This window comes from Eumetopias jubatus, unplaced genomic scaffold (assembly GCF_037043125.1).
Source record: "Eumetopias jubatus isolate StellerSeaLion01/CBP00866 unplaced genomic scaffold, mEumJub1_p1.0 scaffold_8, whole genome shotgun sequence".
Classification (NCBI taxonomy): Eukaryota; Metazoa; Chordata; class Mammalia; order Carnivora; family Otariidae; genus Eumetopias; species Eumetopias jubatus.
The window spans coordinates 115,796,365-115,820,707 of record NW_028274814.1 but is presented as its reverse complement, the minus strand read 5'-3'; the positions used below and the strand labels follow the sequence as shown (position 1 = coordinate 115,820,707).

General features: G+C 42.2%; 1 protein-coding gene across 1 annotated transcript in view; it reads right to left on the bottom strand.

Moving 5' to 3' along the window:
- Window positions 1–20,417: 20,417 nt before the first annotated feature.
- Window positions 20,418–24,343, bottom strand: part of CRADD (CARD and death domain containing adaptor protein) — a 169,136-nt gene continuing 165,210 nt past the window's right edge. Inside the window, exon 3 of the mRNA XM_028105523.2 lies at window positions 20,418–21,025. Within this exon, the coding sequence (XP_027961324.1) occupies window positions 20,724–21,025 (302 nt within the window). The 3' untranslated portion in view covers window positions 20,418–20,723. The remainder of the gene's footprint in view (window positions 21,026–24,343) is intronic.

Here is a 24,343-nt window from a genome sequence, read left to right as displayed (position 1 = left end):
TAACTCTTCAAAATTTAAGATAGCTTTGTCTTTGTGAACTAAGGTCACTGCAATTTCATTTTAACCTGCAACAATTCTGTCAACTTTGTCAGTAGGAAATGCTTTACTCTGCCTCCAAAGTTACTGCCGTAGCTTCCTTGTCTTCCTTACCTTTACAAAGTAATCATTAAGAGAGCAAATTACATACTGGGGCATTTTCTCAGTAAAAGATATGTAAAGGAAGGACTCTTTAAGGTTAGAAAACTAAACAGACACATTTTCCTGTACTTTCTCTGGATTCCGACTAACTGATATAAAGGTATTTTTTAAAAAGATATAAATCCAAGAGGAAAAGAGAATTGGAGGGGAAATTACAGCTAGAAAACATTGCAAGTTAAAAAAAACAGGAGGAAAGATAACCTACCTAGCAGACTCAGGAAAACTAATTCCCAAGTGAGCAAGCTAAATAGTAGCCCATTTTCCAATATAGAACCCAAAAGTATCAAGAATTAGAAGCAACAGGAGTTTATAATTTGGGGATGAATGGGGAGGAGAGAAATCTAAGGACTAGACACACCCCTACCCCTAACAAAAATCCTCTTCCTTACTTTGTGCAACCAGGTGACTCACTCTCTTCCTACCTCAGCAAAAAATGGGGTTTATGCCCTAGAGAGAGTAAAACAGATCTCTGAGATGGGGGACACATGGCACAGTTGAGAGATGTAACAGTTTTGAAAACAAAAGTATTAAATACTAAATATTAAGACCCTCCCCTATAGCTCCTAGCCCTCTTCCATCACTTGGTTCCCATAATACTGTGCAGGATATAAGACAATTCTTCAACAAATGTCTTTCAAAGGAAAGATCTAAAGATACTGATACTACGGTTATCCAATTAAACAGCCCAGCCTGATCTCTTTACATGTGATCTGTGGTCTTCAAGCCCCAACCACAATACAGAGCTATCATTAAGCTTTTTAGTACCCCAATTTTAAAATGTAAATGAACAGCCAAGGATCGCCAGACATTTGAAGAAAGCCTCAAACATGAAAGACTAAATTAATTTGGAGAAAACAGAAATTAAGTAATAAGATGAAAACTATTAGAGAGCTAAAAGGATATATCAAAAACATGAAGCAATAGGATGTTGTTTTAAAAGGTGCATTCATAAAACAAAAAAAGTCTTAGAAATTTTAAAATACCACAGAAACTAAAAATCTGATTAAAAGGTTGGAAGAAAAATTTGGGCGCCTGGGTGAGTCGGCTAAGTGTCAGACTCTTGATTTCGGCTCACATCATGATCTCAGGGCTGTGCGATCGAGCCCTGCAACACGCTCCCCACTGGGCATGGAGCCTGCTTAAGATTCTCTCTCTCCCTCTCCCTGTGCCTTACCCCCCCCTCCACAAACACTCTTTCACTCTTTCTGTCTGTCTCTCTCTCTCAAAAATAAAACAAACATTTTTTTAATTTAAAAAATAAAATAAAAAGGTTGGAAGAAAAATTTGACCAAATCTTCCAAAGGATAACAAAATGACAGAAAACAGGAGAGAAAAGATCAGAACATTTAAGGACAAAGTCAGGAAGTTCAATATCCAAATAATATGAGTCACAGAAAGAGGAAAAAATAATAAGAAAGTGGAGGAAATAAAATCACTAAAGAAATAACTCAGGAAAAATTCTTAGAACTGAATGATATTGCCAGGTAAAGGGAGACTATCAAGTGTCCAGCAAAATGAACAAGATACATTAGTCAAAATATATCATTTTTTAAAATTTAAGAATACTTGAGTCAAAGAGAAAATCCTAAAAGCTTCTAGAGAGTAAAAAACTGGTTAGATTCTGACCAAAAAAAAAAAAAATGGCTTGGATCTTTTCAATAGCAACTGTGGAAACTAGAAAAAAGCCTGCAGAAAAATGAATTTTATAGAATTTTATGCCAAGCGAAACTAGCGAAAATTAAAATTAATAAAAATAAAATTAGCAATAATTAAATAATATAAAGCCTTTTCAGATAGGCAAGTTCTGACACAACATACTGTGTAATGTTTTCAGGATGCAACTGGAGGAGCTATCCCACAAAAATAGGGGAGTGAAACAAGGGAGAGAAATATATGGGATCTAGGACAAAAGGAACCCAACACAAGAGAGAGGTGAAAGAAACCCCCTATGTGTTGTTGAAGGGAAATCTCAGGACAACAGCCATGCTACAGGTCTAGAGAACAACTAGTCTAGATTGGAGCAAGTCAGAAGACTCTGAGAGAAACCTAGGATGATGAAATTGATAGAATGCCTAATGCATATGAATATTTGGAGAGGAAATGAAACTCCTGAGGGAGAGTTTAAAGATGAATTGGCTGAGGGGCGCCTGGGTGGCTCAGTCATTAAGTGTCTGCCTTCGGCTCAGGTCATGATCCCCGGGTCCTGGGATTGAGCCCCGCATCGGGCTCCCTGCTCGGCTGGGAGCCTGCTTCTCCCTCTCCCACTCCCCCTGCTTGTGTTCCTTCTCTAGCTGTCTCTCTCTCTCTGTGTCAAATAAATAAATTAAAATCTTTAAAAAATAAATAAATAAAGATGAATTGGTGATAAATACATAGAAAATAAACAAACAAGACAAATAACTCCAGGTAAAACCAAAAGTTCCTTAAGGAGAATTAATCATATTTCAACATTTATATTATATTAATATCGATCCAATCAAAATTATGCTATAAACATTGGGAGAATGAAGGATAGGAAGTGTGTATGTGGGGGAGAGGTAGTAACGGAAGGTAAGATGTCTCCATAGTGACTCCACGGTGAGAAGCCAGTAGATAATGCCCAAATCTTGAAAAATCAGTGGCTCAGCAATTCCACTCTTAGGCATATACCCAAGACAACAAAAAACATGTCCACACAAAAACTTGTACACAAATGTCTGTAGCAGCTTTCTTCATAATAGCCAAAAAATAGAAACAACCCAAATGTCCATCAGCTATTGAATGGATCAACAAAAAATGGTATATCCATACAATGGAATATCACTCAATTACAAAAAGGAATGAATTACTGGCATATGCTACAACATGGATGACCTCTGAAAACATTACTCTAAGTGAAAGAAGCCAGACACAAAGGTCACATACTGCACGATTCCATTACATGAAATGTCCATAATAGGCAGATCCATAGAGAAAGTAGGTAGATTAGTGGTTTTCGAGACTGGGAGCAGAGGAAATGGGGAGTGACTGCTAATGTGTTTGGTGTTTCTTTTGGGGTATTGAAAATGTTCTATAATTACACAGTGGTGACGGTGGCATAACTCTGTGAATATACTAAAAAAATCAATGAATAGTACAATTATTTAAAAAGGTGAATTTCATGGTACATGCATTATACCTCAATATAATCGTCATAAAAAAATCAAGGGGTAGCAGCTATTAAGAGATATGGTAAATCCAAAATGAAACAGCTAAATAAATTGAAGTGGTTTACCTGGTGGACTTTTAAATGAGGGAAGTGGATGGTCAAGGGATGTTCTTTGTACTCAGTTGTGTAAGACTATTTGACTCTTTATAGGATCACATTACCTCAATAAAGGTAAAAACGAAATAACAAGTGACTGAAGAGCAGGTGGAAAGTTCTGGAAGTTCCTGCCAATACCCTATGCTGGCAGTGTGGACTGTGGCTTTTGTAAAGTCTGGGCCATGCGAGTTGGCCTCAACATGATGCCCCTTCAGTGTGGCAGCATCTCCACTGATGTCCTGATGTGTTGTTCATTGACTTTGGGACATGGACACGAGCTGCACTGAGCAAGACTCTGCTCATGTCTTGTCACCATAGCCCCCTCCACTGCCTTGCACAGCACCTGACCCATTGGCATAACTACTTTTTTTGAATTAGCGAACAAATGAAACAACACTCTTAAACTAATTCCTAGGCAAACTAGAGGCAAATGAAATAATATTATAGGACACCACCTCTTAGAATATTGGGGTCCTGGATGTAGAGGCTGGGACAGTATGTACTGCCCAAGTATGGTGATGGGCCAGTGCACAAGAAATGGCACCTTGTTACCAGTGCTCTAGAACTGGCACATCGAATTTACAGTAATGTTTCCAGGTTACAAGCTGATGTGTCTCATGTCAACCTTTTTCTCCCCATTTCCATAGTCACTGACTAACATTTGTAAAATCATCTTTGATAGCCTTCACCCTGTCATCTTTGGCTGTGGTTCATAGAATAAAGGGGCCTTACTGAGAGGTGGCATCTTGGAGGGAAGAACTCGAAAGTGAAATAAATGGTCCAACTGAGCCAACAAAGCGGAAGGCTCCCTGATGAGGGAGCTCCAGGACCAGGCCTGAGGTACTGAGGCAGGAAGTGGGGAAGCAGGGTGTCCTCACAGGAACTTTCTGACACCCAGGTGACAGTGGGCCTCCTTTCACCATGCTCCCATAGCTCACTGATGTCTTCCTTGTTATCACTGGTTGTATCTTGTAACTTTTCACTAGATGGTAAGCTCCATGAGGACAGGATGTATGCTTGTTTAGTTCACTATGGTATCCCCCACCAGTGCTTGGCATATTATAGGTGCCACAAAAAAATATTTGAATGAACGAACGAGTGAGTGAGTGAATGAATGAAAGAACCAGGTAAGAGCAGGAAAGTTTGAGGTGGCATGTGAGATGTAGAGTCTGAGGAAGAGGAAACCAAGGTGCCTTGACATGGGATGCCCACAGCTTGCACATGAGAGGGAAGAGGTTCTTACAAGTGCCAACTGGAGATGGGAGCAGTGAAGACACATACACGTGGGTTTGTGCCTGAAACACTCATCACGAGTCTTGAATACTGGGGTCATTTCTGCCTGAGCGTAATCCCTCCCACGGCAAGGGAGGCCACCATGGTTGGAGATCTGTTTAGCTCATGGTCAACGGGGCCAGGAAGGGAATGCCTGAGATCGTTTCATGGAGCCCAAACCTGAGATTTACCAATGTCAACTTCACATAATCTTTGCTGGAATTAACAAATTCAGATGATAGGTCACCTCCCAATCCTGTGGGTGATTTCACCAGGCAAGCTGTTTGGGAGGCCGGAGGCAGTCACCGTCAGCTAGGAAAGGCAGGAGGGTTATTCCTCAGAGGGTAGAGCATATTAATGACATTTCACTTTGGAAACAGTTTTGGAGTCTACACCCTAGAGACAGAAGGAAGGCTTTGGGGTGAGGACAGAGAGCAAAGAGATTCTTTAGTGAAGTCAAGGAGGAGCTCGGATTCCATTTGGCTAGATCAAGTCAGACTGCTCCCCAGTACACTCAGATACTAAGACAACTTCTTAGTGCTGCCCCCATAATTGTGGGGGAAAGAAAATGTAACCCATTTATCTAAAATCAGGGTTGCCCGGAATGGAATGTGGAATCCCCACGCTCAGAGAACAGGAACAGGTCCCTTCTTGCAGAGAATCTGGCTTTTCCTACACTTTCTCGTATAAAAGGCTATCAGGAGGTTATGAATAGAGTCCTTTTCCTGCAGCCAATGAGACAAATGCTCTATTCACAGCCGAGCCATGCCCTGCCTGCCGACTGTCTCAGCCAGGATGATCTTGGCTTTTGATGAAATCCCACGGGCAGTAACTGCAACCTCCCTTTGCTGCTACGTCCCATGACTCCACGGCCGGCGCAGAGGGAGCGGTTAAAGCACACCTATTTCATGAACATTGCTCACCTAATCTCTGTCCTAATGACAGGAGAAAGGTGTTGACACCAAAGATCCAGCAAGTGGGCTGGAAACATTTTAGGATGAAGCTGACATGGCCATTCCGGGCCCTCGGCTGCACCCTAGGGGGTTTAAAAAAAAAAAACAAAACCAATTCGGGTGGGTCTGAGTTCAAATTTTGGCACTGCTATGTATTGTAGTGAGTGACGCTGGCCGGGTTAGCTAGCTGCCTGGAGCACCAGGTTTCTGACCCGTAAAATAAGGGGAGTCAAGCTAACATCCTGGCTGCTAAGGTTGCCAGAGGATGAAGTGACACAAAACACTTGAGATCACTTTCCCTGTGCCTGGTTCATGACAGAAGCTCTCTCAGTGCCCTGATCCCTTTCTCTCTCTTGTCCCCCTTCCACCTCTGGGCTCAGTGTAGGTGAGTATCGTGTTCCTGCGGAATGAGTCCATTGAGACAGAGCAGGAATTTAGTTCATTGGATATGTTCTAGCATTGCCTCAAGGAAACCAGGACACAGCTTCGGTGCAGCCTATAACGAGGTGGAGGGAAGGGGCGCCTCACCCTGGGTTACCTGTTCTGGAGCGTTCTTTCTGTGCTGAGGACTGCAGCAGGACCCCTCACCAGAGCCTGGGACGCTCTGCTTCAGAGGTTGTGGCTGCCCCTGGGAACTGCTCAGCAGCAAGGACGTGGAGTGTAGGAACATTGCAACCCAGCATTTGTTGATTCCCTCTTTCCACGAATATTGAAAACCTAAGTCCGAGACAGACACGATTCATTCATCATCGAATATTTCTGTAACATTTATTCTATGCCTGACGCTGTTCTAGGCACTTCACAAATACGATCTCAGTGACTCCTCATGTCAGTGCTGCAAGGGTGGTACTATTATCCCTATTTCAAGGGTAATGAATCTGAAGCAGAGAAGTTATGGAACTTGCCCAGGAAACATGTGCACAGAACTTTTTTTTACTCAGTGACAGTAACATTTACAGTGCCCCATGGTTTGTCTAGTGGTGATGGGTAAGCATACATTCATTTGTTCAGGTTTTCATTCATTCACTGAGACTCATTAATCACAAAGCCTGTGCCCGACTTTGCATTAGGAAAGTCATGGAGCTGACAATCCAAGGAGGCAAATGCCAAGTAAGCCTCACTTTTAGCCTATGACTTTGCAACCAGCAATGAGACCGCGGGCTTGGGTCAAGAATGCTGTCATTGCCAGTGGAACAGACTTTTTCTTTATATAAAATAAATGACCTTTATGGAACATTAAACATGGGACATGGCCCTTGCCCTTAGAAGGCCCATTCTAAGGAGTCCATCAGTTGCACTTGCTTAAACCTTCACAGTTCAGAAGAGAGAATGAATGTAGGGCTAATGCTCCCTTCAAACACCCAACAAGGTATAAGAAGGGCCCAGTATTTCCCAAACTTCATGTATGTGTTACTAATGAAGCGTATTTTATATGAAGTGTTAGGTATTTATTTCTATGAGTACTGTAAAAGATATAAATAACATCGACCCATTATTTTAAACATACTATTGCTGAAAGATTTTTTTAAATGAGTTAATTCAAAGAAAAAATATTAAACTAAGAATGGCACAGGTGGTACATTCGATACTGAAAATTATCCAAGTGGCACTCAAATGACTGCAGTTTGGGAATCTTACAGTGGTTCCCACTGGGGACGTCCCTGGCATTTCGGGCAAGGCAGCTCTGCACTGTGTAGGGCGACCTCCCACACTATGCGCAGCCCCTACCCATGACATGGCAGCAGTACCCCCCCATGCCTGGGGACAAGCCCCCCCAAATGCCTCCAAACATTTCCAAATGCCACATGGTAAAGGGCTGCGGGGGGTATGGTACCACCCCCCACCCCGGCTGGCAACTACTCCTATAGACTTGACAGAGGCTCCATTAGAAACAAAATAAACAGACAAAACACCAAGCTATTTTCAGACATTTTTGAACTACAGAAGGAAGAAAAGAAAAAGTGAAGTTCAATTTCTAAGTGGCTTACAGTGAGAGGCACCAGAGTAAGCAAAGGAGAACCCAAATGGGAAGAGAGAGAAGACACAGAAAGTCCTGGCAAGAGTGGGGACAGACCGCGAAGGCCTGGGGCTATAGACAGAGGCTTCTGGCTTGGGGCTGCTGTTATGGGGCAAGAGAAGTTCCTTCCTGCTTGTCTTACAGGTGCAACCTGGCATCTGACAATGACCAGAGAGAGTGCCCACTGCCTGCTAAAGAACAGGCAGCACAACCTCCTGCCTGAACTAAATGCAGTGACCGCAAGCCAGGAAGGTATCTTGCAAGAATACAAGGGTCATACAATTAAAAAACATGGCAGACTTATCAATCACCAAGGCAGGAAAAGAAGGCCCGGAGAACCACAAATCTCTTTCCAAGTGGCCCATAATGTGCTGCGAACGGTGAGGATGAATCACAAGAGGATGAGAATAAATTAATGCTGTTTGCACACCACCCAAAATACTGTCTGTGTCCTTTAAAAATCTTGGTTACTTTTGGCAGCTTTGAGCCACTAGTTTTCCCAGCACACTCCGTGTTTGAGTGTCATCTGCCTCCATGTGCCTGTAGAATCAATCTTTCCAAAGATGGTAACAGGTGGTATCATGGAAAAAAGCTTCCAATGTCAATTAAGTTTGGGAAATACCGCCCATTTCCATTTTGGAGATTCACAATGAGTGTTGGTACCTTAAAAGTTTTGAGAAAATTACTTCTGTTCCCTTGGTAATCAAAAGGAGGACTCCAAACTCCTTGCCCGGTTTTAGAAGTTAGCTGACTTTCCCCACTTTACCCAATTGATGTAATCTTCTTGGGAGGCAGACTCATCACAACTGTTCCTAGTCTCTGCCTTACCCATCCTCACTTTGGGACCTTCTCTCACGTTCCTCCTTCCTCTAGAAATACCCTTCCCAAGCCTTTCTACTTACTCTCAACTCTGTCAAGCCCCAGCTCAAGATTCATGTTCTACTTACTGTGCTCTACAGTAGACTTTATCTTTACTGTGAGTTTTCTTAGAGCTCTATCAATACAAGGTGGTGTCATGTCATTGTGACTACTACCATGTTGCCTTGGGATTTTTGTCTGGGTGAGTGATAGATAGAGTTTGTAAGCAGTTTTGCTTCTTTTCAATTTCTCATGGGAGCCTGTTATTGTATTATGAATTATAAGGGCCTTATAGAAAAAAAAAAAAACAACTTCTTGATACATATCCTGGTGGATGTGCCAATGGCTGGCTTTGTTCCCTTATAAAACTACTTCGACTCTGTCTCTATGAATTAGCAACCATTGTGTAATGGTTGAAAATATGCATTCACATTTTTTATGTTTAATTGCTCTCACATTCCTCAAATTAAATGAAACGTCTACTACAACAGATTCTATCTACAACTGTATAATGTTGGGAGTATTCAAAGTTAAGACTGTCCTCCTGGAAATGGAATTTGACCTTTTACCTACATGAATTGTAAGAGTTTTTTTTTATTTCTATTATATTCCCTACCTTCCTCACCAACCCCCAAAACTCATGCCTTTTCCATGGTCTTTCTCATATCTGTTAATAGTGATTCCATCCTTTTGTTTGTTTGGGACAAAAATCTCAGTGTTTCATCATTGATTTTTTTTTTCTACTTTTAACATCACATCCAATCCATCGGCAAATCCACTTGGCTCTACCTTCAAAATATATCCTGAATATATTTCTGACCACCGCTCCCCTCTCCATGTCACAGGTTGTGTTTCCCTGGAAGCTGGCTCTGAGATGGAGCTCAGCGAGCAGGAAGCTTGTCTGGGAGTGCTCCTGGGATCCACCACGCCTGAGGAGTGCTCCTGGGATCCACCACGCCTGAGGAGTGCTCCTGGGATCCACCACGCCTGAGGAGTGCTCCTGGGATCCACCACGCCTGAGGAGGGAAGCAAACAGACTTGGGCAGAAGGAAAAGTTGGGCTGTGATTCAGTCACAATGGGCACTGCCTGCACAACGAGCTCTGAGCTAGGACAGCCCTTGGGAATTGTCTTGAATTGAGGTGAGGCATCAGGCCTTTATACCCCTTACTGACAGGTCACTGGATGCAGGCTGCCCTGGGAAGGGGGAATGCCACTGGGCACAATGGCTCTCTTCAGAGGAGGCAATTCTTGAAGAGGGCTGACAGCCAAAAGCCATTAGCTAGGGACCTCCCAGCTGCTGGCAGAATCAATCTTTCATTCGTGAAGGGGAACTGAGCAGCACATCACACATTTACTACACTTCACCATGACCATCTTGATCCAAGCCCCCACCTTCTCGAGAAAGGTGCAGTAGCCTCTTTACTGTTTCCCTTCAGCCCTCCTAAAATGTTAGCTAGGGTGAGCCTTTGCAAATAGAAATTAGACAATGTCACGTCTCTGCCAAAAGTCAACCAGTGGCTTCCCATGTTACCCTGAGTGAAAGCCAACGTCATTACGATGGCCCATCGGACTGTCTAGCCTCTGCTTCCCACGACTCTCGGGCCTCAGCCCCAACTACTTGCTCTCTTGCCTGCCGCACTCAAGCCACTCTGGCCTCCTTGCTATTCCTTGCAAATGTTTGGCAAGTTCCATCTCAGGACTTCACACTTCGCTCTTCCCTCCACCCAAAAGATTCCCTCAGGCCTCAGCATGGCTCCCTCCCTCACTTCCTCAGGGCTTTACTCCTGTTACCGTCTTACGGAAACCTTCTCGGACCAAACTTTTTTAAAAACTACACAGCTCCCTCCTCTGGCTCTCACTGTCCCTTTGTGCATTCTTTTTCTCTGTAGCAGGGAGCTCCATGAGGGGAGAAGTTTTGGACTGGCACATTGACTGCTGTATGCCCAGCACCTATATCCATGCCTGGCATACAGCAGGGGCTCAAAACATATATGTTGATAAATTTTTGTAAGTCACAGAGTTCCTATGACTGGTACAAATTGAAAATTGTTCCATGGGCTCTCTATGTCTCTAGGAAAGTCATAATAGCTTTGTTTCTTTTCCTTTTGTTAAGCTTTGGTCATGCAGGCCATTCATTTTTCTTCAGCCAAATTAAATGAGGAGACAGCTTAAGTGTCTTTTCTAGAACAGGCAGTTAAGATGCCAGAAGTCTGATTTTACCTCACACCCAAACCTCACAAAAACAACTTTTTTCTTCCAAATTTGCTTTAGGCTCTTGAAAGTTAAAAAGATGTGACTTTTGACAATGTTGAACTTTGTCTGAACTCTGTGCTCCCTGAAAGCACTGAAGGTTGAGAAATCCCCCCACCCTTTTGTGTTCCAAGAAATAGCTAACCACCACAAAGGACAACGCAGCCTTCCCATATTCTGAGATAAGACCCACCTCTATCTTTCCTCATGATTCCCGTAAGACTTGTGGATGACTCCCTTGTTTACTTGCCTCTATAAAACTCAGGCCTCCTTCCTTTTCTTTGAGACATTTCTCATTAATAAACGTTCCCTCTATTGCGATAGTCTGAATAAAATTATATCCACAATTGACTGCTCTATTTTGTCTTTCACACTATCATAAAGAGAGCACTTGTGTTGGGAGGGTTTATTTTTAGCCTCAAAGATAGTGTTTGTTGGAAAATCAGCAGCTGACAATAGTAAGTGACAAAAGAACCCTTGACAATAGAAAACAGACAACCAAAGTGTCCACTCCCTCAGCAGACAGCCAGCATGGAGTTCAGTTTCAGAGCAGGGAATAATTACTTCATCCAGAGGCTGGCAGAAACTTGATCCAAGCAGATGGCTAGACAAAAAGATATTGTCAGAAATAATTTCCCAGTATATAAAGCAGATGAGGCTCTATATAACTTCCCCCTGAAATCAGTTATTCCCAGTGTGCTGGGCACAGAAGTCTCAGTCCTTTCCTGTCTAGGATCCCTGGTTCTATAGAGATGGGGTGAAGGCAGAAAGCTCTTAGAAGCTAGAGATTGTCATACATTGCAGGTCTGCAAGCTCTTAACCTGCCTGCCTTCCCATAGGACACAAGATCTGTGATCAGCTGTATAAAGATCAGGGTTTAGACAAATGGTTTCACCTTCCTTCCAATACCATGGTTAGCCCTTCATGCCAGGAATTATATGCTAGTGAAATCCAACAGAAACATTGAGCTTCATTCTGTTGGACGCCAATCTTCCATATACTCTACAAAACCAAAAAGTAACAAGTCAGGCCTAGATGCTGATGATGCCAGGGATCCTACAGACTTAGGGTTCTTGGGATGAGTGAACCGGATTCAGGTGTAGTGGAAATGTCCTCAAAATTAAATGCCAACTGTTGTGGTACGTATGTGTGTACACGTGCATTTTTTAAAAGAATGATTCCACAAAGAAGCCTGCGTTCTTCCTGCGGATTTGACAGCCTTTTCACATTCTTAAAGGGATCTATGCTCCCTACATGCATAAGAACCACCCCTATTACAGATACTCTGAGCCTTCAGAGAACTACTCCCTAGACAGATCCCTCTCATCCTTGGCCATGACAGCCAGAGGCACTAAGTTCACCACTAGTCTATGAATGGACTGACTTACTTCATTTGTCAGCACTCAGTCTTTTCCTGGGATCAGCAATGAGCCAAGAAGTCATGCCAAAGACTGTGGTATCAGCAAAGTCCTGATTAAATCAATTCATCTCCTAGAAGCTGACAAGAAGGAGGTTATATGTCACCAAAAGAAAGAATAATAATTATTTGATCTAACCCATTTTATATTGTCTCAGTCTGTTCATGCTGCTATAACAAAATACCACAGACTGAGTAGTTTATAAACAGCAAAAATTTATTGCTCACAATTCTGGAAGCTGGGAAGTTCAGGAGCAAGGCACCAGCATGGTCATGCTCTAGGACCTCTTCTGGTTTAGAGCTGGGGTTTTCTCACTGTATCCTAGCTCAGAGGAAGGAGCTAGGAAGCTCTGTGGGGTCTCTTCATGAGGGCTCCACCCTGGTGACCTAATCACCTCCCAAAGGCCCCATCTCCTGAGACCCTCAACTTTGGGGGTTGGAATTTCAACATATAAATGGGGGTGAGGGGGAAACACAAGCATTCAGACCATAGGAAATATTTTCCACAAATATTCTCCGTTAGGAATGTAATCTGACACTAAAAACAGCACTGGCCAGAGACAGAATGTGAAAAAGAAATGAAGACATATAAATATTATCAAGACATTGGGTCTATTTTTTACTTCTTAAGTACTCAAACCTGGATTTCATGGCCTATGTTTTGAATTAATAATAGCTTTCAGAATCATTGCCATATATTTTACATAATTTTAACAAACAAGGCTTAATTGGCTCACTGAACTGTGTCTTTGTGAGACTTTAATTTTTCTATAAAAACAGTAAATGCCAACAAGATAGACATCCCTGTTCTTCTAAGCTCTGTTTATGATTCTAAGAAGTAAACAGGCAGTTATTACATTAAAAACATTCCATCTATGCCAGCAACATCTAATTTTAATCTGTGGGTCTTTCAGAGGAAGAACTAAAGGCTAGGAATGGCACAAAGAACCCCCCAAATATGCCTGATATCTAAAATCTGAAGCCTGATCCAATTCTACTGTGGATAAATAAACCACATGTTTCTCAATGTCTTGTCTCGATGTACAGAATTGGATAATATTGGCCACTTAGTCTATAAATAAGATTCCCTTGACAGCACCATGGAAGCATCTTGTAGACCCATGGCAAGAAGTGCTATTTGTCAAATTGGATATCAAATAAATAAATTAAGTGGAATTCTGGGGTCCATATGCATTAGTGTCCCCCAAAGGGACCAACATACTAACTTGGGCAGAACTTATAAAAGCCCCATTGAAGTGCCACCTTCTCTGTGGCCAACTTAATTGCTCCCTCCTCTGTGCTGGCCAAACAGTATCATAATTGCTGGCTGCTATGTTTGTCTCCCCAGCAGGCTATGATCCTACAGGGCAGGATCTATGTCTTCTTTATCTTTCTATCTCTGGTAGCTTACATAAATCATTAGCTCAATGTTTGTAGGGATTCATTTAATGACAGTCACGTGTTAGATCAGAATCCCATCCCCATTCTGAATATGCTCTGAATTGGCTTACCAGTTCATATTCCTTATTTTCAGAGTCCTGGTAAAAGTACTGAAGGACCATGCACCTTCATTTCCATACTGCAAATCACAACAGGAAAAGGTGATTCTGACCTTCACACTTCTTAGGGCCCTGGCAGGGTGAAGAGTATAAGAAAAACCCTCATAGCTAAAATAATTCAGCTCAATGATTTGGCGAAACATTTTTCTGTACCTGACACTGTTGTAAGCTTTCTGTATCCTCACTGTAACCGTAGGTGGGTATGCTTATCATAACCTATTTTACATGTGAGGAAAACGGCATAGGGATATGTCCGAGTGAGGGCGCCTCATGCAAGTATGCCCCAGGCCTCCCACCTCTGAATCAAGGCAGGATGAATTATTTCTCCTCTGTGTTCCCACAGACTAGGCATTCAGGCATGGACCTTATTGTACCATGTTGTGATTACAGATCCAATCCACCTTGGGCTCATTGGCCAAACAGTGAGTTCCTGGAGGACTGTGTATTTCTTGGTCATCTTCTTTCTTCCCCACCTAGCAGAGTGACTGGCTTATAGTAACTTCTCAATAAGCATCTGCTGAATAACTGAATGAGGGGAGTCTCTTTCCAAAACTACCAGTTCTGGAGAATTCTCCAGAGAAAGGGATGAAGACAGACTCATTCTACTGCCTCAGTTGCATGTGTGTGTGCACGTGCATGTGTGTGTGCCCCAGCAAGAACTTCCTCAGGGACCACAGAAGTTTGGGGGGATTAACTGGCATTTAAAACCAACCCATTATATTCTGCCCAAGCAAAAGTAGTTTTTAAAATAATTTTTAAAAAGTTTTAGAAAGTCAAAGTCGTTTTTAAAAATATGTGCAACTTTCAACTGGGCAGTTCTACTTCTATGAGTGTATCCTAAGAATCCTCCTGGCTGTATGCCTAGAGGCCATAGGTGTAAATGTCTGTGGGGGCTCAGCAGGTAACGCAGCAGACAAGAGGAGCTGGCTAAGAAGTGTACATTCTGTCCAAGGTGAGGATGGTGGCACTCTGCAAGGGACCTGCCCATTATTGCAAAGTGACAAGGGGGATCCAGAGTAGCCAAACTTTGTTTTTCAACAGAACTGAAAAATCTCAATTTTAAAATATTGACCATAGTAGATTGCAAAAAATGTACCCAAATTATTGCCCTCCCTCTCCCAATGCCCTTCAGTAGAGCCCTCCCACACTGACGCTGGGCTTGCTTTAGGACTCCCTTCAGCCAACAAAATATTAGCAAAAGGGAGGCAAACAGGCTTGAAAAGTGTTTGCCCATTGGGGTTTGCCTCTTGCTGCCCATGGGACCCCGGCCACCACTGCCAAGTGAAGAAGGCAGGGCAAACTTTATGGGTAGAGATGTGTGACGGAGACACCTCTGTTGCTGCAGGCAACTGCATGCCACTTGCCAGGCATGCAAGCGAGGCCATCCCGGATCAGCCAGCCTCAGCCAGCCCATCAGCTGACCACAGATGCATGATTCCGGCAGAGATTCGCTGCGTTGACTCAGATCAGAACAGTCCAACTGGCTCCCAGAATTGTGAACTAAGTTTTAAGCCAACATATGCTGGGGCGGTTTGCTATATAATAAAACTAATTGATAATAAAATTTAAATAAGTCTGGAGCTAAACAAAAGAGGGATCCAGCTCATTGTAACTTCAGCTGAATGTAAACATTTAGCAACAAGGAACTCCTTTGCATCACATCACTGCTTATAAAAGTGACAAAGCAAAAACCACCTAAAGATCCCTCTCACGTAACAGGAAAGTGGTTAACAAATGATGATGCATGCCTATGCGGGTGCGGCATGCCACCGCTAAACATGACGGTGGAGAAGGGCAGCCACACACCCCAACTCCCATCGGCCATCGGAAGGAATGCACATGCTGGTAGAAATGGCACACGGAGCTGAGTGGGTTGCACAGAGCAGTGGAGAGGGCTTCCTGCTGTAAGGAATAAATAAAAAGCTCAGATTAAGCCCAGAATGTTTATGGGAAAGTGCTCAACTTTGCTTTTTCGAGAGATGAGTGTACGATAGTAGGAGCAGCAAAAAGCTCTACTCAAGCAAGGGCATGGTTCTAAAGGGGGGGTAAGGCGAACAGTGGGAAAATGGTGGAGGTTTTGACAGCGAAAGACATTTTTACATTCAGTAGTTAGAGTCTTTTTAATTTCTTCAAACATGCTGCCGAAAATTATAGGACTTGAAAGTGTGCTCCAAACACAAAGGACAATGAAAATCACTGGTATAGACAAATCTTTAATGACATGGAAAGACAGCTCTATGTTAAATAAAAGAAGCCAATTGTAAAACAGCATGTGCAATACAATCCCATTTTTTTACTGAAGTATAATTGACATACAATATCCTATTCATTTCAGGTGCACATCATAGTGGTTTGATGTTTTTACACATTATGAAATGATCCCTATAATAAATCTAGTTAACATATGTCATTATACCAAGTTATTACAATATTATTGACTATGTTCCCTATGCTGTTATTTTATAACTAGAAGTTTATACCTTGTAATCCCCTTCACCTGCCCTCCCAACCCATCCCTTCCCCACACCCCATAACCAACATTTTCTTTTCTGTACCTATTAGCCTGTTTCTGTTTTGTTTGCTCATTTGTTTTGTTTCTTAGATTCCACATATAAGTGAAATCATATGGTATTTGTCTTTTTCTGATTTATTTCACTTAGCATAATACCCTAAAATTGCATCTATGTTGTCACAAATGGCAAGATTTCATTCTTTTTTTATGGCTGAGGAATATTCCATTGTATATGTATGCCACCTCTTCTTTATCCATTCATCTATCGATGGACACTTAGGTTGCTTCCATCTCTTGGCTACTGTTAATAATGCCGCAATAAACATAGGGGTGCAGATAGCTTTTCAAACTAGTGTTTTCATTTTCTCTGGGTAAATTTCCAGAAGTGGAATTATTGGATTGTATGGTACTTCTATTTTTGTTTTTTTGAGGAATCTCCATACTGTTTTCCACAGTGGCTGCACCAATTTTCATTCCAACAGTGCACAAGGGTTCCCTTTTCTCCACTTCCTCACCAATACTTGTTATTTCTTGTCTTTTTTATTTTAGCCGTTCTGACAGTGTGAGGTGATATCTCATTGTGGTTTTGATTTGCATTTCCTTGATGATGAAAAGATGTTGAGCATCTTTTCATGTGTCTGTTGGCCATCTGTCTTCTTCAGGAAAATGTCTATTAAGGCCTGCCCATTTTTTAATTGGGTTATTTGTTTTTCTGGTATTGAGTTGTAGGAGTTCTTTATATATTTGGGCTATTAACTCCTTATCAGATATATCTTTTGCAAATATTTTCTCCCATTCAGTAGGTTGCCTTTTCATCTTGTTGATAGCTTCTTTTGCTGTGCAGAAGCTTTTTAGTTTGGTAGAGTCTCAACAGTTTATTTTTGCTTTTGTTTCCCTTGCCTGAGGAAACATATCCATAACTACATTGCTAAGGTTGTTAAGACACCTAAGGTTGATGTCTAAGAGATTACTGCCTATGTTTTCTTTTAGGAGTTTTATAGTTTCAGGTCTCACATTTAGGTCTTTAATCCATTTTGAGATTATTTTTGTGAGTGGTGTGAGAGAGTGGTCTAATTTCATTCTTCTGTATGTCACTGCCCAGTTTTCCCAGCACCCTTTGTTGAAGAGACTGTCTTTTCCCCATTATACGTCCATGTCTCCTCCATTATAGATTAATTGACCATATATGCATGGATTTGTTTCTGGGCTCTCCATTCTGTTCCATTGAGCCTGGTATCTATTTTTGTGCCAGTACCATACTGTCTTGATGATGACAGCTTTGTATATACTTTGTATACTTTGAAAACTGGGATTGTGGATACCAACCTCTTTTAATTTTGTGTAGCCTTTAACTACTTATTGTAGTTATAGTTGCTTTGATACAATGTCATTTTCATTAGAAAAAGAATATACAGCCATAGGAAAGTAACTGGGGGTAGAGACTAAAACTGGGGTGTCATTGTGGTTATCTTTGGAAGATGGAGTAGGGGTAATTTTTATTTTTTTATTCTTGCTCACTGGTATTTTCTAAACTGCTATAATGAGCATGCACTATTTTTGTACAGAGAAAAATTTCATAAAAGTTATAGTTTTTAAAAAGTAAGAGGGCATACTCATGAATGTACATGCACGTGCATCCCAAACCAAAGTGGAGCAAGACTTTATATTTTTTTGGACAGTGCTTGCAAATGCTCTGCCGCTGCCCTGTACTCATTCAGGATTCTGTTGGTGGTAGGCAGCCTCTGGAACTGTAGAATCTTCTACCAGGCAAAAACACATGGACTCCTTGCAGGCACGTCACCTACCCATTTCTCCTGGGAGGTAGGAAGACAAAATTCAGCATCACTTTCCACAGCCAGAGGCAGAAATGAGGTAGCGTTTAGATGCTCTGTTTCTTGCACTCTGCAAATCTTCTGCAAGAACATGATGAGCAGGCCCAGCAGGTGCAGCTGCCATTTGATGGTGGAGACACCCTCCTCATTAAGGGCAACAAGTCAGAGCTCTCTCCTGGCCCTGGCAGCCCATGATGGGCCAGTTCATCACAAATTGTCCTTCACTGCTCACAGAGCACTGAAGTGTCTTTGGCATGATAGATTCCAATTCCAAGCAAATGGTGGGAAGATGAACTAGCTAATCATCAGAGCCACTTCTAAAATGCCATCTAGTCAGATGCAGCAGAGCCCAGCCATACACCCTTGGCCAAAACTGCAGTGAGAACAAAAGCCAAAGCCATGCTCTATTAGCAAACTCAGAGGGACAAACAGCAAGTAACAAGTTCAAGGTTCAGAATGGCAGGCAGTTTGATGAAGATGCCATAGTACAGTCTATCACTAGGGCAGTGATGGGGCCAAAAGTCTGAGAATTTTATAAGACAATGAATTAATGGCTGGGCTACAAAATGGAAAATTAGAGCTGATGAGGCCAGCAGACCATCCTGCTGAACTGTTAGGTAACTGATCTTTTTTAGTCAAGGGAATTATGGTTGCCAGACATCTGAGGGGATGCAATTGACACACCACTGTCACCTTTTAGAGCAGTCACTTCACGTTCAACTCTACCTTTCTATACACTTGTCCCAGAACAGAGAGAGGTAAAAAGTACACTTTTTTCCCTTTGCAAAAAATCCTGGGTTAGGTTAGGATTAGGAAATAGATCCCCCGATTATTCTGAAGAACAGATCATGAATTGGGAATGTTCACCTGTTCCTCTTTTTTTTTTTTTTTTTAAGATTTTATGTATTTATTTGACAGAGAGAGACACAGCGAGAGAGAGAACACAAGCAGGGGAAGGGGGAGAGGGAGAAGCAGGCTTCCCGCCGAACAGGGAGCTTGACGTGGGGCTCGATCCCAGGACCCTGGGATCATGACCTGAGCCAAAGGCAGACGCTTAACGACTGAGCCACCCAGGCGCCCCATCCTGTCCCTCTCTTGATTGGACCCATGGTAGAGTTAGTAAATAACATCACATGTTAAAGCTTGGCAGGAAACATGGTCGTAGTACTTCCTTCTGCAGTGCCCTCAGCTTTAGCCACTAACCAGCTCTGCCTGTGAACTTCATCCATGGGCAGCCACAGCAGCAAATGAACAGTTACCACTTCTGAGAACTGACTAAGGGCCAGGCACTAGATGAGTCCTTGGCAGACATTATTCCCTTAATTATCACAAAAATCTTGGAGGAGGGGACAATCATTTCCTCTTTTGTGCAGCGTTAGAGAAGAGGAGGAGCTTGTCCACGGCAATGCTGCTAACAGGAGAACAGGACTCAAGCTTCTTCGAGGAGCACGGGAGAGGGGAGGAGAAGCAGCAGGGAGCAGCTGGAAAGAAGCAGGGCTCCAAAGACATTCTAGCTCATTCGCCCCCAGCAAATCACCTAATCTCACTACAGGAGACTCACCTCTCTTGCCCAACTACTTCATAGGATTTTTGTGAGGCCCAAATGAGATCACGTATATGAAAAACCTTGAAAACAGTAAAGCATTTGACAAATACCATGTGTCATTAATAGAAAGACAGAAGACTAAGTCATACTCCTAGGAGCATAACACTTCAATCACTACAACGTCAAGGGAAAAACCACACCCTCTTTTGTCCCCCAGCTAAGTCCTTTAAACACAGGATTTTCTTAAGCAATCTCTTAAAGATGAAGGGCTCAGGGATGCATGCTGGTACCTGAACTGGTCTTGCAGGGAGGTTCAGTGTCTTAAATTTAATTCAGACACCCTGTCTGAGCGATTTATTCTGACTGAAGAAAGCAACCATTTTGTTATTACTAGTAATTCTGTTTCAAAAAAAGGACTACTGTACTTTTACACCCTTAATCTCTGCACTACAGGAATGAGGAAAAACAAACAATACTGTCTCATGAAAGGCCACATTATATATAGTAATTCACTTTTTATTATCATCATCATTAATAGCAAAGTCCACAGTTCAGTTCCCAGGCAATATCAAAGTAGATGCTATATATATTTATATATATATATTTATATATATATAATTTATATATATTTATATATATATAGGACACACATATATTTATATATATATATATAGGACACCTGCATGTAATATGATAACACAGTAATTTTCTTGGAGCCATTATGATTTACCAGTTTATTAAAGGGCACTCACACAATTAAAACCTGCACAGTTAAAACAATTCAATCTTCAAGCAATTAAAAATAATGAACTGCCAAGTCAATGTGGTAGAGCTACTGAGTAATCCGGCCTTTAAGGTAACATCAACTGGAAATCCCATTTTCTCCATTCATCTACAGATCATTAAAAAGAACCCTCCCCCACCCCGCCAAAGCCCCCAAAACTACCTGCCCTGGGAGAAAGTCAGGATTCCACACACGCAACTTGGGGACACACTCCCCCATGGGTTGATGGAGGGAGACCCCATCACTCCAACATGTGCTGGAGCACCGAGGGGTCCGCCTCCATGGCCTGGAGGCCTCTGTGCAAGCTCCGGAAGGTGGCCTGCTTCCCATAGCGCTGCCTCCAGCGGATGAAGGCCTCCACCATCTGCGACTGCACGTTGTGGGGGTGGTTGGCCTTACAGCGGTAGATATCCGTCTGGGACAGGCCCAGAGACAGCACCACAGGCTCCCACTCAGGGCCCAGCCTCTGAGCCAGCTGGTTGATCTGCTGGTCGGATGGGGAGCTATTGAGGATGTGCGGGGGGATACCAGTCATCTGGTCATCTGGGGATAAGAAAGACATGAGGGAGAAAAGAGCAAACAAACACATTAGATGGGGGCAGAGAGGAAATATGTGAATAGAACAGCATGATGCTTCATCTGGCAGAGCCAACTCTCCCTAGTCTTCTTGGGGGCTGCTCAGGAAAAAGTCATATATAGGAGCTTACAAAATGCCATTTAGCATCTGTGAAACTGTTTATTACAGAAAATGTGAAAATAAGAAAATAAAAATAACTAGAAATCCCATCAGAGAAACCCTACTGATAATGATTTGATCTTTCTTTTTGGTCTTTTATATATAAAACATATGTTTAGGATTTCATGGCACTTCCCGCTTTGTAATATGCTTTCTCCCCTTCCATCTCTTATACCAGAGAGGCCACGCAGGGGGTTCAGAGGGAATTAAGAACGCCAGCCTGGGCCCCAGTTCCCCCCAGCACAGGCCTGTGGGTGCAGGGGTGACACTCTCTCCTGCAGGAATGGCTAGTGCTGGAGGGAAATGGGCTTAAATAGAACAGCTACTCTCTCCTGATAAACTTTGAACATTACCAAGCAAAGTTGCAGTTTCTAACAGAAGGAGAACTGAAGAGGCCTGCTGAGAAAAAAAGAAAACTCAGAGGCCACGAGGTAGCAGGAGGAGAGTTACCGCCCGGGCAGAGCCCAGAGGAGGAAGTCAAAAGCATGTGTTGTGGGAGGGCAACGAGAGAACCTAACCTTGCACTTCCTAGACCCCCGTCTTCCTGAGGCTGGTCTGCTGCAGGAACTCTGACACCGAGTGTTACCACTGGAACTACCAACGGAAGGACCATCCGTTACAATGCAGAAGGCCTTCTAGAGGAAGGAGGCTAAAGCTAAGCCCTGAACACAAGAAAGAGCCCCATGAAGGGAAGGGTAAGGAAATGTGCCTTGGGCAGAGGGAACTGCCTGTGCAAAGGCCTGGAGGCAGGAGACCATGGGAAATTCAAGAAAAGAAAGAAGTTCAACGTAGGGAAGCGCAGAGACTGAGAAGCACTCTAAACACCCCAAATTCTGGTGCTGCTTATTGGTTAGGCCCAAACTAGAAGTGAGGTTTTCATATTCCTCATTCAGCCATGTGTACAACAAACCACACTACACTTGTACTATACCTTCTGTCACCAGCATCATGGGAATCCGAGTCAATCCCACTTCACACTCACCAGCTCATTGTTTAGATTTATGAATTCAATAAGAAGGCAAAACACATCCTGTTAGAATAGCTAATGTTTTCCTCTGCACATGCCTTTTGCCCCAAGGCAGTTGCCAATATCTTAGGCACGAGTTGCAAAAATACTGTCAAGGGCTCTTTCTGGTGTTTGTCAAGACAAGACTATTAATTTTTTTTAAATGATTAAGACGCAACTAGAATAATGACAATACTACTGACCAATATTTTATATTAACAGTAATGATTTGGGGCGCCTGGGTGGCTCAGTTGGTTAAGCGACTGCCTTTGGCTCAGGTCATGATCCTGGAGTCCCGGGATCGAGTCCCACATTGGGCTCCTTGCTCAGCAGGGAGTCTGCTTCTCCCTCGGACCCTCCCCCCTCTCATGCTCTCTCTCCCTATCTCATTCTCTCTCTCAAATAAATAAATAAAATCTTTAAAAAAAAAAAAACCAGTAATGATTTTATGGCTTTTATAAAACTATAGGGACTTTTACAAAAATGTGGGCTCATTAAAAAAATACAAGCAACATAAAAAAGTATAAAGGAGAAAACAAGTCATCCAATAACCCACCACTGTACTTAGAGTTGTTGAACATCATTCTGGACATCTTTTCAGGCACATATCCTGTATTAATAGCTTTTTTTCTCAGAAAGGTTATTTAATTTTGCTTGAATGTAACAGAAAAAAAAGAAACAGAAGTGAAAACTAAATGGCTTTTTGACCTACAGTTAAATATTTAAACAACAGCAACACATATACACACACAAAAGATTTAACGCTGCTTTTGAAAAAAGTATATGAAAATTTAAGAGGTAAACTATATATTTTCACATTAATGCTCTATAATTAACACTTGATAGTTCTTCCTTTCCCCATACCTCATCATTTTTCTTCTTCTTTTTTTTTTTTTTTAGAAAGAGAGAGAGAGGGCACCTGGGTGGCTCAGTTGGTTAAGCGACGGCCTTCGGCTCAGGTCATGATCCTGGAGTCCCAGGATCGAGTCCCACATCGGGCTCCCTGCTCAGCAGGGAGTCTGCTTCTCTCTCTGACCCTCTTCCCTCTTGTGCTCTCTCTCTCTCATTCTCTCTCTCTCAAATAAATAAATAAAATCTTTAAAAAAAAAAAAGAAAGAGAGAGAGAATGCATGTGCACAAGCGGGGGGCAAAGGACAGAGAAAGAGAGAGAGAATCTTAAGCAGGCTCCACGCCTAGCACAGAACCCAACACGGGGCTCAATCTCACAGCCCTGAGATCATGACCTCAGCTGAAATCAAGAGTTGGATGCTTAACTGACTGAGCCCCCTCAGGTGCCCCATTGCTTATAACATTTTTGTTGTGTTGGGTGCATAATATTTTTATGGTTCTGGAACAATAATCTTCCCCCTAAGTTGTTTAGTCTTAAAACTACATTATAATATAGGTTTGAATGTTCATCAATTCCTTTTTGTTGTTACTTTTTTTTTAACCATGGCTTTTCAACTCCTGAATCTGTTATTTTTTTGTTCTTATATAAATTCTAGTTAGTTAACATACAGTGTAATATTAGTTTCAAGAGTAGAATTTAGTGATTGATCACTTACATATAACACCCAGCGCTCATCATAACAAGTGCCTTCCTTAATACCCATCACCCATTGATTTGAGTCATTTGGGTCAATTTCATCATAAGGTAATTTTTATCAAGAAATGCTCATGGTCACTACATTCCTCTAGTTCCTTCAGATCAAGACTGTCTGCTTACTGCTTTCATTGTTGAATAATAACATTTGTGAAAACAATTTCATATTATTTCAATATTATGCTTTAAATTATAAATAAAATTTTACATTATTTAAGTAATTCTATTCCTCTCACAAGTTTGTAGATCATGCTCCTATTTTATGGAAGGGAATGTTGGTACGGAGAATTCTGACACCAATTTCGCCATCCCCCATTTTGTATAACTTGCTTTTTCAGCCTGGGGCTTACAGTCCTGAAGCTTTAGATCAGGGTATATCTTGGTCATTCTCTATTTGCTTTTTAAGATATGTCACATGATCTTCTGACCAAAGATTTAGCTCTTTCTCCCTTCCAGAAAAATTTTCCTGTGTCATATCTCTGCATTCTTTTTCTGCCCCAGATGCTAGATGGCTTT